The 18,406-nt window shown below is 33.9% G+C and overlaps 4 protein-coding genes across 4 annotated transcripts in view; 1 reads left to right on the top strand and 3 right to left on the bottom strand.

The window, feature by feature from the left end:
• Positions 1–836, bottom strand: part of prcp (prolylcarboxypeptidase (angiotensinase C)) — a 28,931-nt gene extending 28,095 nt beyond the window's left edge. Inside the window, exon 1 of the mRNA XM_028465596.1 lies at positions 577–836. Coding sequence (XP_028321397.1) covers positions 577–750 — 174 coding nt within the window. The 5' untranslated portion in view covers positions 751–836. The remainder of the gene's footprint in view (positions 1–576) is intronic.
• A 3,019-nt stretch (positions 837–3,855) lies between these two features.
• Positions 3,856–10,299, bottom strand: rab30 (RAB30, member RAS oncogene family). The gene is made up of 5 exons (XM_028465603.1): positions 10,257–10,299; positions 7,330–7,428; positions 5,880–5,963; positions 5,623–5,806; positions 3,856–4,495 (listed from the first exon to the last, which is right to left on the bottom strand). The coding sequence occupies exons 2-5, from the start codon at positions 7,420–7,422 to the stop codon at positions 4,245–4,247; spliced, it is 612 nt and encodes a 203-aa protein (XP_028321404.1). The 5' UTR covers positions 7,423–7,428; positions 10,257–10,299; the 3' UTR covers positions 3,856–4,244.
• Positions 10,300–12,122: 1,823 nt separating this feature from the next.
• On the top strand, positions 12,123–14,651 carry ndufc2 (NADH:ubiquinone oxidoreductase subunit C2). The gene is made up of 3 exons (XM_028465602.1): positions 12,123–12,365; positions 13,174–13,317; positions 14,497–14,651. The coding sequence occupies exons 1-3, from the start codon at positions 12,227–12,229 to the stop codon at positions 14,544–14,546; spliced, it is 333 nt and encodes a 110-aa protein (XP_028321403.1). The 5' UTR covers positions 12,123–12,226; the 3' UTR covers positions 14,547–14,651.
• thrsp (thyroid hormone responsive) lies at positions 14,628–15,155 on the bottom strand. The gene has a single exon (XM_028465601.1). The coding sequence runs from the start codon at positions 15,142–15,144 to the stop codon at positions 14,707–14,709; it is 438 nt and encodes a 145-aa protein (XP_028321402.1). The 5' UTR covers positions 15,145–15,155; the 3' UTR covers positions 14,628–14,706.
• Between the last annotated feature and the right edge of the window lie 3,251 nt (positions 15,156–18,406).

Here is an 18,406-nt window from a genome sequence, read left to right as displayed (position 1 = left end):
ATTTTGGCTCCATTCCTCCCATTTCTGACACTTCATCAAATTTCAATGCCTTTTCTACATATTTTTTCCACTTTCAAGACATTTTCTGCACTAATGAACCCTTTCTACCTATTGTCACATATATTGACCCATTATTGTCTGTTTTCACCATATTTCATGCTTATTTTGGCCAATTTAACCACATTCACAATTTGTCATGCCCATTATTTGCCGGTTTAAAACTTTAAACTCATTGTTTCAATATTTACACGTTGAGAACTTTTTTACCACTCTTATTTGCAACTTTTAACCAATTTCTGTGGTTTTTATCAACTTTTCCACCATTTATTGTCACTTATAATCCATTTTATTTCTGATAAAAACAAGGATTTAACATCTTTAAGATCTATATACTATATAATACTAAATTTTCTGGATAACAGTGGATATTATTCAGACAAATACATTAAATAAATGTGGTTATCACAGATTCATAGAACAATGGACCATCATTTTGCTGATTTGAAGAATAAATAAACACTCCAATATTTCATCATTCTTGGACAAACAAAGATGAAAAGTGAAATTGAAACTCACCTGCTGGTCAAAGTAAAGTGTTTTATAGCTGATGGGGGGCTCAGTGTTGGTGGGGAGCCCCCCCAGTCTGGTGAAAAGTTGAGCTTTGAGTGCAGTCACGTGTTGGGACCCCCAACACAGAGATAATAGGACGAAGGTGACACCGGAGAGCACGAGCCTCCGTCCTCCCGCCATGCCTGCAGTCAGTGTGTGTGTGTGTGTGTGTGGTTCACCCCCCCACACACACACACACACACACACACACACACACACACACACACACACACACACACACACACACACACACACACACACACACACACACACACAGCAGGTCGCGTGAACAGGAGGAAGTCAGACAGCTGATGTCAGCAGATTCACGAAGCTCTTATTGTTGTTACCGGAAGGACTAAAAATAATAATAATTACCTGAACCGAAGCGGTCAACTGAAGCACCGAGTTTTAAATACTATTTTTTTTTATACTGTTAATAAACTTAAAACTTTAAATTACATCTGTCAGCTAGCTTAGTGTCGTAAATCTGCACAGTGGACGACTTGACGGTAGTGAGTTCGCAATGGCTGATGGGAGTTAGAGTTCTTTAAAGGAAAAGTGTGCCGTTGAAAATTATCGCATTTGACAAGACAGAACAAAATTGTATTTTTAATATTTATTATAAATGTATTCACTAAATTACTAAATTGTTGTTCTAATCACATTTAATGTTTTGTTTTGTTTATTTGTTTTCGAGACACTTTGACAAGAATGACTGCATATTGTTGATTACACTTTTTATTTGGGAAAAATATTAATAAATCATTTTACATTTTTGTTGTTGTTCATTTGATTTCTATTAAAAACAGATACAGATTGGTAATTGTACTTTTAATTAAAAAGAAGGAATTTGAAAGATCAAAAAAACTTTGTGTTTATTTGATTCCTATTCAAGGCACTTTGATAAGAATGACTGTATATTGTTAATATAAGCTGCAAATTGTATTTAGTTATTTATTTATTTATTTTTTGGACTAATTTACAGTCTATACTGTATTTGTGTGACACACAAAATGACTGCAAAATCAATTATTACAGAAAAAGAAAGTGGTTTCACAAAAAGACAACAGAAATACACAAAACTACAAAAACACACATGGTGACTACAAATATATACAAAAATGACAAACAAAAAAACAAAAGACATAATTTTAGATGAAACAAAAAGGTCTATTTTTAATCTAAAAAAAATAATAATAATAATATTTTTTTTATTTTAAAAAAATAGCTATTTTAGCTACCCTGATTTTGAGAGTGCAAAAATTTGGCTATTTTCACAAAAGTTACTATTTAATAATAATTCGGCTTTGGTTGTTTTTGGCTGTCGCAGATGGAAGCTCGTAACATTCATTATCTTAAACTTTATGGGCAGGTCAGTCTTTTTAAGACTATTAAATAATGAATTATATATATATATATATATATATATATATATATATATATATATATATATAAAAGAATAAAAAAATTAAAACTATTAAATAATGAGTAGTAATTTGTTTTTTTACATTTAAATAAAAATACACAAATAACTAAAAAAAACTAAATATTAAATCAATTATAACCATGGTATAGACACATACTGTATCCTGTGTAAGTATGAATTTTAAAAGCATTTCTTAAAAATAACAACGACAAAAGGCCCAGAAATGTTAACGTAAAAATAAAAAAAAACCTCGAAAAATCATGGCAGAGATTTAATTTTCCTATCATTCATTTAAATTAATTGTAAAAAAAAAAAATGTTTTTAACAAATTTAATAAATTAAAAAAAGAACAACACAGGTGCAGAAGACGTTAGAGTATTCATTTAATGATACGCAGATTACGAAGGGCAAACGTTGTACATAAAATGGAACATCCCAACATTTTTTTTATTTTTTTTCACTCTGTATTTGCCATACTGTGACACATGGAAAAACCAAAGGGAATAGCAATGACTCAGCATTAAAACCAAAGACTTCTGGTAAAACAAACACAAAAGTGCAGAGAATGTACTAAAGTACGGAGTCTGTAGAACTAAAGACAACAAAAATGTTACTATAAAAAGTAAGGGTGCAATTAACGGCATTGTGCAATACAGTACATTACAGTTATGGCAAATATAGGCAAGATTAGGTCAGACACTACATATGAAGGCTCTACATGCTGATCGATTCAGAATCATTTTCACAATAAAAGTATTTGAAATACTACAGGTCATACAAACTTACATGACTGTTATCATTTAAACAATTCAATGACTACGCAGAAAACTTATATGTCTACGAATAATAATCATTAAAAAAAAAGGTGATTAATAATCTGTGATGGCAGTTTCTAGAGCTAAATTAATTAATGACTAATCACAAGCACTGCAAGTTTACTTACAAAAATAAAAGCATCACAGAATACTATATTAATCATACGCTTCACTTCCGTTTATAAAAAAAAAATAATAATAATCATTTTAGCAGCAAGTAAAACATTCTAATGAAAACAAATATTTCACAGTACAAAATGTCAGGTGCAAACTACGAGTTTAGAAAGAAATAATGAACGTTAATACCATCATATGAAGAAGTAATCAGAGCACAATAAAAAGGAGCTTTTTTTTGCAGAAGGAATGATCTGTAATTTCACAAACAAACTGTATGTTGTAAACAGGTTTTGTTTTCATCATTATGCAGCTATTTTTAACAAAATATGAAAAAAAATTCTTCTCAATTGTAGAGGCTGTAACAGAAAATCTGGTTAAAAAAACAAAAAAAAAAAAACACTGCTGGTTGAATACTGACATTTGATGAAAGTGGAATTTTAAACCAAAAAAAAGAAAGCACGGCTACGGAAGAGGATTAGGGCCACAGAAAAAAACAAAAAACAAACAAACAGCCAGTAGTGGAAGAAAAAAATAAAATCACAATTGTAGAAAACTTTAAAAATAAAAATTTAAAAAAAAATTGTCTTTTTGGTCTTGATTTTTTAATTTTTTCAGTCTACCTTTTTTTACCCTTGATTTTTTTTTTTCTTGATGAATATTCACTAGTAGTTTCTTTAACAGATGGAAAAGAAAAGAGAAACAAAATGAAATACATGACGTGACACGCTTTGAGTGTGGGCTCGTGCACGCGAGGGGTCAAGAACGAGCAGGGAGACAGGAAGATTAATAAAAAAAAAGTCGTCTTTTTTCATTGGTCAAAGTTTTTACAGATTTTATTTGTTCCTTTTTAAGATCTTAATTTCTGTCACGACATAAAGAAAATTTCAACCAAAAACTTAAAAAGTGTATCTGGAGAAAATTACCTACCCTACCTTTAAGACTAAAAAAAAATCCTACAATTGTGATTTTTTTTCCTTCCACTACTGAATCTGTTTTTATTTTTAACCAGTGGCCCTACTCCTCTTCTATACACGGCAGATAGAAACAGAGCCCTGCTCTGATTTTTTGGGATGCATCAGGCAAACAGCACTGAGTTGGTAATGTTTTCCATTAAAGCATCATCTTTAAATCTTTCCTCCTGGAAGGCCAAACTATGGTCAAGGCCTGGGACTAGACATGAGCAGACTAAGAAGTGGCATCACTGCCATTTATTAGTGTTACAGAGGCATGGAGGCTCAGTCAAAGCTAAGCTAAACCCCCTCTCTCTCTCTCTCTCTCTAGTTGACGCTGCAGCAGGTCAAATAACTGATGGTTTTACCCTCTCCAGGCATAGGGGCAGTGTCATTGTTATCCAGCTTGTTCTGCTTGGCCTCTCGGATCAGTTCGCAGGCCAAGTCCAGGAAGAGTTTCTCCACGTTGTCCGATTCCTTCGCTGACGTCTCCAGATACAGCATGCTCTGAGAGTCCGCAAAGTCCTCGGCCCTTTGCCTCAGAACCTCCCGCTTCTCTGCCAGATCGATCTTATTACCTGGGAACCGCAAAACAGAATCATTCAACATGGGATGTGATGGTAAATCGTCCTTTGTGCCAAAAGATGGCACAAAGGACGAGATGGCCCTCATCAAAAGTGGCCAGCTACAGGGTGATCACTCCCGAGCTTGCGTCCCATAACTGTTTTCCACTCTCTCCTATCCGCAGCCATGGGCCGCTCCCACACTTGGTCTGTGCCCTTAGATTATAAGACCTCCTAAATATTACAAGCGATACCGACCAATCACATGGACGCACTTTAGCAAAGAAATGAGACTGGATTTATTTTCAAAATAAAAAATAAAAATGAGTGGGTGCTTTTCACCAAACATTTCAATTTTATGATTGAATAAATAAGTTTGATTTATTCTTTCAAAATAATGATAATTTTGTGGTGTGATCCTGAATACACAAAATAACACAATACACCAAATGATAAAAAAAACAACAGTAAAATTGTTCAAAAAACAAATCCCTCAAAAACACTAAAATGACCCAAAACTAAAATAAAAATACACAAATTGATTACACAAAACATACCTTACAGATAAATACACAAAAAACACAAAATGATGAAACAAAATGCACAAAAATGACAACAATATTGTACAAATTGACAGTAAAATTATTTTTATTTTCAACACAAAATGGCCAAAAAACACCTGAAACTACAATAAAGATGTACAAAATGACCGAATAAACAGTAAAATTATTTCAAACACACACAAAATTACTCCAAAAACAACCAAAACTACAATAAAGATGTACAAAATGACCACAAAAATCATAAAATAAAGATATATATACACAAAATGACAAAAAAAAAAAAAAAAGACAAAAAATACACAAAATTACTCAAAAAACACACAAAATGACAATAGAAACTACCCTAAAATAACTCCAAAATCTACAATAAAAGTACAAAAATGACTCCAGAAACAAAAAGCTATCACATTGATACACAAAAATGACAATAAAAATGCACAAAATGATTCCAATAACACAGAATGTTCTTTCCTGTATCAATGCTCTGATAGGTCGTTATCTTTAATACTGACATGAATATTGATAATGTGGCCCTTGGATCACGTTTTTGTGAAAAACGTTGAAGTCAATCCTTCTTACCGACTAATATAGTCACCACTTGGTTGTTGGCGTATTGCTCAATCTCCCTCAGCCATTCTGGAAGGCACCGGAAGGAGTCCTCACAGGTGATGTCATAGGTGAGAATGAGGGCGTTGGCACTGCGGTAATAACTCTGAGTAATGGAGCGAAATCTCTCCTGTCCTGCTGTGTCCCATATCTGCAGCTAAAAAAGAAGAAACACAGCAGTAAAGATCCAGTGTTCCATACATTTGATACTTTTAGAAAATCCTCCTCACCTTGACCTTTTCTCCTTTGATTTCAACAGTTTTAATCATAAAATCTACTCCAATGGTGGCCCCCTGTCCAGGTGGGAAAAGGCCCTGTAATCACACCCAAAAGTTAGCAATCCACTGCACTTACATGTTCTATATTTTAACACTAGAACATAGGTTCCCAAAGTGGGGTACGCAACTTGTCATAGGGGGTACGTGAATAAATAATAAAAAAATTAAAACAACATAAACTAGAATATAAATAGAGCAGTTAATGTTTATACTAATGCTAGGCTATGCTAATGTTAGACTAATGCTAATGCTGGGTTGAAGATTAAATTAAAGATTAAAGATTAGATGAATGCTAATGCTAGGCTAATACTAGGCTAATGCTATTGTTAAACTAATGCTAATGCTGGGTTGAAGCTAATGTTAGATGAATGCTAATGCTAGGCTAATACTAGGTTATTGCTAAACTAATGCTCGGTTAATGCTAATGTTAGGCTAATGCTATTGTTAGGCTCATGCTAATGCTGGGTTTAAGCTAATGTTAGTTGAATGCTAACGCTAGGTTTATCCTAAACTAATGCTATTACTAAATTAATGCTATTGCAAAGCTAATGCTATTGCTAAGCCAATGCTATTGCTAAGCTAATGCTATTGCTAAGCTAATGCTATTGCTAAGTTAATGCTATTGCTAAGCTAATGCTATTGCTAAGCTAATGCTAATGTTAGGCTAATGCTGGGTTAAACCTGTTTGGTGAATGCTAACGCTAGGTTAATGCTAAGCTAATGCTATTACTCAGCTATTGCTAAGCTAATGCTATTGCTAAGCTAATACTATTGCTAAGCTAATGCTATTGCTAAGCTTATGCTATTGCTAAGCTAATGCTGGGTTAAAGCTAATTTTAGGTGAATGCTAATGCTCGGCCAATGCTAGATTATTGCTATTGCCAAGTTAATGCTAGGTTAATGATAATGCTAGGCTAACGCTATTTTTAGGCTAATGCTAATGCTGGGTTAAAGCTATTTTCAGGTGAATGTTAATGCTATGCTAATGCTATTTTTAGGCTAATGCTGGGTTAAAGCGAATGTTAGGTGAATGCTAATGCTAAGCTAATGCTAAGTTATTGATATTGTTAAGCCAATGCTAGGTTTATGTTAATGCTAGGTTACTGCTAATGCTAGGTTTATGTTAATGCTAGGTTAATGCTAATGCTAAGTTAATGCCAATGATAAGCTAATGCAGTGTGACATGGGCCAGCATCTGTATACTCACTTGTATTTTCTTCAGGAAATGCAAATATTGTAGTTATTATTATGATTATTAGTAGTAGTATATTATTTCTCTACATGAAAGGTAAAAGGGCGACATTGTATAAAACATTACATTATTATGTTTTTTAAATGTGCAGAAGTAGGGGGTACATGGCTTCAGGTTAAAAGGGGGTACAGGACTGTTTGGGAACCAAACCTGAGTGAATCGCCGAACCAGGCATGTCTTCCCAACTCCAGCATTTCCTATCAGAACGATTTTGAACAGGTAGTCATAATCTTCCATGCTCATAGTCAACTGTAAAATAGAGAAAGCAAACATACAGTAACAGTCAGGCAATATTAAAAAAAGAAGAAAAAATTACATTTACATTTAACAAAATGTCACACATATTTCTAGTTATTTATACTTGTGTTATATAATATTTCCTTGAGTGCTTAACGTCATTATGGGTTTTTGGAGACTCTTTTGTGTATTTTTGTTGACATTTTGTGTATTTAAGTTGTTCTCCGAGGTTTTTGAAGTTATTTTTGTGTGTTTTTGTCATTGTTCTATGAATTTTTATTTTATTTTGTGTGCATTTTGGAGTCATTTTGTGTGTTCACTATGTCTGGTTCAGGGTGTACCATACTACCTCACAATCTGTGGCCCGTGGGTGTGTTTGTTTGTGTGTCTGTTTCTTTAATGTTTATGTTGATTATGTCGTACAACTGAATCCGTGTATCATTCGTTTTTCATTATGTAAAAAAACGTGAAAAATGCAAAAAACACTCATTGTTTGATATTTGTTTCCAAAACCAAAATGAAAAAACGGAAAACGCCTTGTTTTTCAAATTCAAGCTCTTTTGCTTCGGTTTAGAAAACGAAAAACGAAAAACAAACATCTTTGTTTGTTTTCTCCATTAACAAGTGGCCAAAGTACGTGACCCGGAAGTGTACTCTCATGCGACGCTAATGGCTATGCTAACGGCAGTTCGGCATTATAAGATCGCTGCTTCCAACTGTGCATCCGAAACGTGTCCTTTTCGCTTTAGTTGGTGTTGGGCACAGAACCTCCTCACGGACATTTCGGAGGATTGAGAGACTCATAAGTGTTGCAGAGCTAAAGATATCTATATATATATATATATATATATATATATATATATATATATATATATATATGTGTAACGCTTCACTTCCGGGTCACGTACTTTGGCAAATCGGATTCAATTGGTTTGGTTTCTAGCTTGTAAATCAAAGGTTGTGAGATCCAAGGTCAGGGTGGGGATGTTTTCAGTTTTTCATTTACTTTTGTTCGTCCTGCTGGTCATGTTTGGTTAAAGTGTCCATGAGTTAATGTTTTTCTTTTTGTGTTAACACACCCCGTCTTACAATATGTGCTGAGAGAAGGACAAGGTCTCAATAATTTAGGTTAGGGATGTCCAGATACAACATTTTCATTTCCGATATGGTAGCCTTACGTATCGGCCGATACCGATATTGATCCAATGCGATATCAGCATGAATCATACATACTTTTATTACCTTTCTTTTTCTTTTTATAAAAAAATAATAATTACTTATTTTATAGTGTGTAATGTTAGAAAAGGCTTGATCAAGTGATGTCACTCAAACAGAGAACAATAGTCAGCAACAGTAGAGATGAGAAAAACTGACCCATGTATTATTAACCAATTGCTTACATACATTTTAACCTTCAACATAATATCTGCAGTATTCTACAATTGAATGAAAAAAATTAAAAATGAATTGCAAAAAAAATCAGAACTTTTAATCCGATACCCGTTTTCAGGCTGGTATCGGCCCGATAGCCAATATCGATATCAGATCAGGACACCCCTACTAAAATGACTCCAAAAACCACAATATGGAAACAAAAATGCACAAATTTACTCGCAGAATCCACAAAACGAAAACAAACACAAAATGCCAGAAAAATACACAAAACGACAAGAGAAATGCAGAGATTTTCCGGAATTTCCCCAAAAAAAAACACACGTTACAACAACAAAAACATAAAATGACAGTAAAAAATACAATATGACAACAAAAGTATGTGAAACAAAAACAGAAAAACAACAATAAAAACACAAAATCACGAGAAAAATATACAAAATGATTATGAATAGAAAAAAAACATGAAACATAAGCAAACAAAATGACATCAAAATATACCGAATTACAAAAAAAAAAAAAAAAAAACACATATTTGTGATAAATTCACATTGTGCTTTGTAGACCTGTATAAAATGTCAAAGTGACTCTGTGCCTTTTTCCCCCATTGTAATATTAATGTAAACTGTCTGATGATGATGATGCCTATTTTATGAAACATAATGCGCTGAAAACCCTTAAAAATCATTGACCCTTACATTAATTTTAAATTATTTACATGTAGGTATTAAAATGTGTGATTATCTGCATTGTAATAAAATAATAATTGTTTTATTTAAATTAGAAGTTCATAAAAAGCCACTTTTTAAAATAATATTATTAATTGTAAAACAATGTATTGCCTGCCAATAGTTTCAAACCCAGTGTGTGGATTTCAGTGACGTTTATTATTGATTAAAAAATAAATAAATAAAAAAAGCTGAATTTCTCAAAGCAAAGAAGTCAAAATGAAGGATGGCGTCGTTAAATGGAAAAACAGACATGGAAAGATAAAAGAATTTAAACTGAGGATGTTTTGTTATAATGTCTGTGCATGTGAATAATAATAATAATAATAATAGTAATAATAATAATATGAGTCAAAAGATGAACATCTAAGACAAACTGTTGCTTAATACAGATGGTTTTTATACGTTAGGGACAATAATTAAACCCATTTCTGCACAAATCATGAGATTTCTGCTAGTATTAGTAAGTGTAGTCTGATTGAATCTGTTAAAATCACAGTTTGAACAACATGCACAGATATTTTATCGTGTTTAATGTTGCACATTGATGGGCTTATGGTTTAGTTTGTGAGTTTTTGAAGGGTTTGAGGCGCAGCTAGCAACATTAGCAACAGCTAGCATCGTCTGATTTTGGCCATTTTGGCTTCATCTGCAGATGCAGGAGGGAAAGAACGGACCAGAAAGCGGACTGAGACACCCTCAGAGACGGCTTCTACTCACCGAAAACACCGGGAGATCCCCGGAGCTCAGGCTAGCAGGGAAGCATCGGTCACAGCGCTCTCAGATGGACGGAATAACCGATGCTGTAGTGTGCATAGTGTAGTATATACTTCCCTCTGTGTCCTCAGCAACAGCAGGATGAGTGATGAAGAGGAGGGGGAGGAGGAAGGCCTCAATGACGTCATCAGTTCACAGAGCAAGAGGTCCAGCAAATAACATGAACTAAAAAAAATAAAAATAAATAAATAAATAAAAAAATGACATGAACTAAAAAAAATGAAAATAAAAAAAATAACATGAACTAAAAAAAACAAAACAAAATAAAACAAAACAAATAATAATAATAATAATAATAATAATAATAATAATAATAATAATAATAATAATAATAATAACATGAACTAAAGGAAAATTAAACGCACAAAAAAGCTATAAATAAAAATAAAAATGAATGAATTGGGCTATAGTGAAGTGAGAGATAATTAAGAAATAGCTGCAAATAACTAAAAAAGTATCATTCCAAAAGCATAAAAATGACAGAAAATAAGAAAAGAAAAAAACACATACACACACACATTAATAAACACACAAAATACTCAAAAATGACTCTAATAACCCATAACGACAACAAAATTACACAAACAAACAACAAATTGACTCCAAAAAACCATAAAGGGCAACAAAAATACACAAAATGACCCCAGAGACAAACACAATAACATGAAAAAACATTCAAGGGAAACATAGATACACAAAAAAACTATTCAAAAATACAAAACAACAACAAAAACATAAATACACAAACACAAAAGACAGATAAATAATTGAAATGGCTCTAGAATCACACAATATAGAACAATGCACAACGCAGATATACAACGCAACTATGCAAAAACAAACAAAAACACACAAAACGACACCAAAATACACAAAATAACTGCAAACACACATGAAAAAAGACAGATAAATACACCAAATAACAGAAAAATAAATAATGTGAGTCTTAAAAACATACAAAATGGCTCTAAAATCACACAATATAGAACAATGCACAAAATGACAGCAGATATACAATGCAACTATGCAAAAACACACAAAATGACACTAAAATACACAAAATAACTACAAACACACATGAAAAAAGACAGATAAATACACCAAATAACAGAAAAATAAATAATATGAATCTTAAAAACATACAAAATGGCTCTAAAATCACACAATATAGAAAAATGCACAAAATGAGGAGATATACAATGCAAGTTATGCAACTATGCAAAAATACACAAAAATACGCAAAATGACTAAAACTCACATACACCACTTTACAGAAAAATCAAGAAATGCATAAAGACTGTAAAATCACATAATACGACCACAAAAATCTTAAAACGCCCAAAATGCACAAAATGTACACCAGATACACAATGTAACAATGCAAAAATACACAAAATGACAACGAAAACACACAAAAGGACGACAAAAGTATCCAAAAAATAATAATAATGGATATACCAAAAACAGTCAAAAACCCTTTCTTTCCTGTATCAAATTATCAATTCTCTGCACATTATTCTAAATGCTGACATAAATGATAAATAATAATGTGACACTAGGATCAGACAGTTACATTTTGTGGTCCCATGTGACAAAATAAAGCTCATCTGCTCTACAATAATAATAAAGCACCTTTTCTCAATGAGTTGTTATTTATCATAATCTATTTTCCTAGAATTCTTATGCAATGGTTAATTGATTTAATTATAATGCATTAACAAAAGGAACATTATCATTATTACTGTTATTATACTGTTATTATAGCGTGTAAGACGTGTTTGCGTTTGTTTTGCCCGGACGTTTATTGCTGTTGCACACCTTGTCCTTGGCTTCCTTTCCGTAGCTCGTAGCTAACGCAGTTAGCAACCTGGAGGTCAGTGGAACGGAGTGAATTCAAGCTTATTTCTGCGGCTATGGGGCTTCTTCCAGACAAAGCCAAGGACCTGCCTCCCCCAGGGGTGGTGAACCGTAACTCGGTGTGGTTGGCTAATATCGGCTGGTGCACCGCGATGCTCGATAACGCCATTAGACAGAGGCCACCACTCAAGTCAGGTTAGCATGTTAGCTTAGCTGTTTACACCGGAGCAAGACACCAAATCAGACAATAGCACAATAAACATGCCGTGGAGGTATATTATTATTATTATTATTTTTTTTTTTTTTTAAGGTGACGTTTACATTTTAGTTTTATACTAAAAATTGAATTTAAATTCATATTCTAATTCTAAATGCTACTTTTGAATTGTTTTAAATGCTAATGTTTAAATTTGACAATTTAATTAGACGAGTTATAGATTAAAAATTGTTTTAACTACTGGTACGTTTTTTGCAGAATAACAAATGAGAGGAATACGGGAAAAAGTAAATGAAAAAAAATAAACAAATCACTTATGAATGGTTAAAAATGAATAAAATATAAACAATATTAGTAGCCTAAATTATTATTATTATATCTCTACAGTCCTCTATCTAATATCCTGTCTTATCAACAAGAGCAAACCATTTTCAGATGTGAAATAAAACAGCGCAGCATCCATCACATTTTTGTATAAATATTTGAATCAAGTGTTAATAATTCATGTGTTAGTAGATAATTTTAATACAATTAATTTTGTTTAGAAATTATATGAATAATGCATAAAATAATCAGTGAAATTTTACTATTAATAAATGTGTTGTTCTTAAATATTTCATTGAGTGTATTAATAATTTAATGGGTTTACATTTATTACAGATATTTTATAGAAAAATAAATAAATTACAGCTTACTGCACTTCACAATTCACAAATTCTGCTTTCTAATGAATCTGTCAACTAAATGTACAGTATTTATTGTTTTTTCTTTTTTTTTAATGCTTAGGTGTTCATCGGCAGTTCCTCTACGCGACAATCGGGTGGTTTGTGGGATATCACATCACAAAGTATGAAAACTACGTTTACGCCAAGCGTGATCATGAGATGAACGAGTACATCCGACAACACCCGGAGGAGTTTGCACCAAAAGGTGAGTCTTTAATGCTGGAACACGAACACAGCATTATTAAATAAATATGTCTGCGTATGTGCGTGTCTTTATTTATTTATTTTAAAATAGGTGATTGTATAGTTGTATAGTTTTTCTTTTTAAAGCAGGTAGTATTAGTAGTAGTGTTTCTTTTGTTGCACCTTTTGCTTGACATTTATTTAGTTTATATGTCGATTTATTTTGATATTCATAGGCAAGCGTACTTGTTAAGGGTGTAAGATATTTCACAGCGCAATTATTGTATTGATCTGAAAAAAATGTCCAAATTGATTTATTTAATCAAGTTTTTAATGAATAAAAAAAAACAAAGAATTAATAGTGCTATCATATGCATAGCACGTAAACGCCTGGTCACTAGGAATCAGAATCTGTTGTAGAAGCAAAAGTTTAACTTCTTTGAAAAATGTAATTTGATAATTTCATAAACATTCATTTGAAAATTGTAATTATTGATATCGTGGTGGTTATTATCGGGATGTATTGTATTGTATCATGTAAATTGTGAATCGTATCGTCAGATTCATGGCAATGCACAGACCTATTAGATAATAAACAACCATGATATACAGTAGATACAAACTTTAGATCTCAACAAATGTGTAAACTGTGCAAAGTATTCTAATCCTAAGCAAGTATGACTTTTAAAGACATTTCTTTAAAAAAAAAAAAAAAAAAATTATATAATAAAAGGCCCAGAAATTTTCTTGTAAAATGAATTAAATGAGAATCAGAATCTGTTGTAGAAACAAAAGTTAAAGTTTTTTGAAAAATGTAATTTGACACTTTGATAAAACATACCACCTGTTTTTAATATTTGTACTTGAATTACAGTTAGTTATCATTAACTTGCTCTTGCACGTTTCAAAATAAATGAAACAAATTGTATTTTATACCATTTTGTACTTGTAAAGGTGAGATTTGTAATTATTGATTTACTGTAAATCGTATTCTTTAGGATATATTGCGATATATTGTATTGTGACATGGAAATCGTGTTTTGTATCAACAGATTCATGGTGATGCACACCCCTAGTACTTATTCCTGTTATTTTGCTGCTTTGTGCTGCACTTGTTTGGTGCTTGTTTAGTTTAGCAGTAAATACAGACACACAGTGAAGCGTGTTTGTTACAGGATTTTTCTCGTGTGTTTTTCCTCAGAAAAAAAGACCTTTGCAGAGATCGTGGAGCCCTTCATCCCCGTGCGCTAAAGTGCCACAGTCAGAACATTTTGTGTCAAATGAAACCGTTTGATGAAGAACTGTCATTTATTGTGTGAAATATAGAAATGTAAATAAACAGAATCTTAACGTGAATTCATGACTCTTCTTTCTGAAATGAACAGATTAAACACAATCATTCAGGTCAGGATTAAACATGCAGTTTAAAGTCCTGATTTCCTCTTCCTTTGGAAACACCGATGACCTCCACGTATTTGTCCTTCACACTCTGGGTTTTCTCGGTGAGGTCGCTCATCACAGAAAACAGTCCTCGCAGGTGGAAGTGGAGCAGGGCTTGGGGATCGCTGTCCAGGAGCAGCTCCGTTGTCTTACTTTGGGTTTTGAGGTCGTCCTTGTTGATAGATCCGCTCTCGACCGTGTTTCTTAAAGCCTTCAGCATCATGTAGTAGTCGTACAGGTCAGTGCTGATGTCTTCTGATTGGCTGTTCCACACCTGGTCAGAGCGGATGTCCCTGAGTAGGGTGGGTAGGAGGACGGTCTGCTCCATGTCCCTAACAGCAGTGCTGTATTTCCTCATGGCCAGGTACAGCCCACTCCTGTAGAAGTGGGTCTCTGGTGAGAGCTGCATGTTGTTTCCACTGCGTGGATGTGATAGAGGACGAAGCTCTGTGAGCTCAGACGTTTATACGGTCTGTTTAGTTATGTAACGGCATCACCTGATGATGTAAAGTCAAACCCTTATCTGTGTTTGATTTACACACCCATGAATACATTTACCACTGAAGTCAATACCCTCTGCAGGTCATCGTGTTTAAATAACCTCAGCAAACAGGGAAAAATACACAACTTATAAAAAAAAATCAGTATTTAGCAGGTGACTTAAACTTAAAACATTTAATAAACTGCAGGTTGTCACATCTGTGCTAATAATGTAATAAGAAGCCAGTTGTTTAATTTAAAGGTTTCAGTTTTGGTTGTAAGTAATCTATATATTATGTCCACGTCTGTATCTTACAGAAGAGGATTAGGGCCACATGTGAAATTATTTTTGGAATTCTGACTATTTATGGTAGCAGGGATGTTGCTGATTGGAGCTGGCAGCTTTCTGATCTATCGCAAAGTCTGTTACGTTGGCAGCTGTTTTAGGAAAGCTGTCAGTCATTTCTGAAGGGTGTGGCAGAGCGATCAACACTCAGACTAATGTGACGAACGCTACTTTGGAGCGTTTACGCGGAATTGAAACCAACTTGGAGAGGCTAAGTGCTAGGTTTGTAGTTTGAGTCCACATTATTGGATTTTACTGCAGGAAACCAAAGACTCAAGGTTACTGAAACTGTGCTAGCCTGGATCACCATTGGCCTCCCCAACGTGCCAGCTCAAGACTGTGTTTTCTATTTCACCGGGAATGTGTGCAGATTTGACGCTCCCTGCCCACGCGCTATGGTCTCGAGCTCTTTGTGACTGTTTTTGCTTTGTGCACGTACGCCGAGGAGGTTTTTTTCCTAGTTTTATATGTCCTCCCAAATAGGGAATTCAGTTTAAAAACTTTTTTCCCCTCACTTCTCCTCCTGTTGTTTCCCATTTATAATCTAAATACGGGGCACCTCCCATGGCGACCCACAGTTTATCCCGTTCTTGTCCTCCCATGTTATATGTGATTGTCTTTTTATGTTTCTTTGAATGGGATGATCCTGAAATGTTTGTACAGCACTCTTTTTTTTTTTTACCTGTGAAAAGCGCTTTATAAATAAAATGTACTTACTACTTACATTGAAAATTTACGTCGGGGTCAATTATAGTTGTAATCACGTAACTGATAATTACAATTATGACACACAGTGGATAGAAAAAGTCTACACACCCTGTTCAAATGCCAGGTTTTTGTGATGTAAAAACCTTTTCCACCTTTAATGTGACCTATAACCTGTACAATGCAACTGAAAAACAAACTGAAACCTTTCAGGGAGGTGAAGTAAAAATGAAAAACTGAGAGAATGAGGTTGCAAAAATGTGCACACCCTCCTATAACTAGGGATGGGGCTGTGTTCGGATTTAACCAATCACATTCAAACTCATGTTAAATTGGAGTCAGCACACACCTGTCACCATTTAAAGTGTCTCTGATTAACCCTAAATAAAGTTCAGATGTTCTAGTAGCCTTTTCTCACACTTTTGTAGCCACATCTTCCAGCACAAGCCATGGTCCTCAGAGAGCTTCTAAAGCATCAGAAGAATCTCATTGTTCAAAGATATCAGTCAGGTGAAGAGTACAAAAGAATTTCCAAGGAGTGAAATATAACATGGAACACAGTGAAGACAGTCATCATCAAGTGGAGAAAATATGGCACAACAGTGACTTTAAAAGAACAGGACGTTCGTCCAAAATCGATGACAAGACAAGACAAGAATAAAATTGGTCAGGGAGGCTGCCAAGAGGCCGACAGCAACGTTGAAGGAGCTGCAGGAAGTTCTGGCAAGTACTGGCTGTGTAGTACATGACAACAATCTCCCTTCTTCATATGTCTGAGCTATGGGGTAGAATGGCAAGACGGAAGCCTTATCTTATGAAGAAAAACATCCAAGCCCGGCTTCATTTTGTAAAAACACATTTGAAATCTTCCAAACGCATGTGGGAAAATGTGTTATGGTCCGATGGAACCAAGTTTGAACTTTTTGGCCATAATTCCAAAAGGTATATTTGGCGTAAAAACAACACTGCTCATCACCAAAAGAACACCATACCTACAGTGAAGCATGGTGGTGGCAGCATCATGCGTTGGGGCTGTTTTTCTTCAGCTGGAACTGGGGCCTTAGTCAGGATGGAGGGAATTATGAACGGTTCCAAATACCAGGCAGTGTTGGCACAAAACCTTCAGGCTTCTGTTAGAAAGCTGAAGATGAAGAGGAACTTTATCTTTCAACACAACAATGACCCTAAGCACACCCACATCAACTAAAGACAAGGTTTTGGAATGGCCCAGCCAGTCTAGACCTGAATCGATTGAACATCTGTGGGGTGATCTGAAGAGGGCTGTGCACAGGAGATGCCCTCACAATCTGTCAGATATGGAGCGGTTTTGTAAAGAAGAGTCGGCAAATATTACCTCATCAAGATGTGCCACAGTGATAAACTCTGACCCAAAGTGCTGTAATAAAAGCCAAAGATGCTGCAACAAAGTATTAGTTTAAGAGTGTGCATGTTTATGCAACCAAGTTTGAAAGGTTTCAGTTTGTTTTTCAGTTGCATTGTACAGGTTATAGGTCACATTAAAGGTGGAAAAACCTGTGAAATTATTCATCTTGGTGTGATTTTTTATATAACAAAAGCCTGGCATTTGAACAGTGGTGTGTAGACTTTTTATATCCACTGTAATTGGAATTGGGAAAAAAGTGTTGCTGTTGTAATCATAATTGAGTTCAGATAATTGACTTTGTAATTGGAAATGAAAATTCTGTGAACATTGTCATTAACCTGTACATATCCTCCTGGGAACCAGGAATAAAAGTATATTTTAATTTCATTTTCTTCGTGAATTGTTTCAGCTAAAAAAAAACAACTTACATTTTGCAATTCAATAAAAACATTTATTTACATTTCATGACATGTTTCCCACAGTGGAAAACCAAAGGGTTTGACTACAAAAATGGTTTTGAATATAAACAAAGAGGAGTTATTGATTAGCTAACACTAGTAAATAGTTTTCATGTCCTATACACTATTGACCAAATGAAGCAAGTTTTTATTTTTCATAAAAAAGTTAAACTTTCAGACACCAGATTATAATATCAGAGATGTTAATCATTTAAAATATTATGATAAATGGTAGTACCAAAAAAAAAAAAAAAAAAAGTATCCTTAACAGTATTTCTCTCTTTTTCTGAAATCTACA

Source organism: Gouania willdenowi, chromosome 13, assembly GCF_900634775.1.
Source record: "Gouania willdenowi chromosome 13, fGouWil2.1, whole genome shotgun sequence".
Lineage (NCBI taxonomy): Eukaryota > Metazoa > Chordata > Actinopteri > Blenniiformes > Gobiesocidae > Gouania > Gouania willdenowi.
This window is presented reverse-complemented; position numbering and strand designations above follow the sequence as displayed.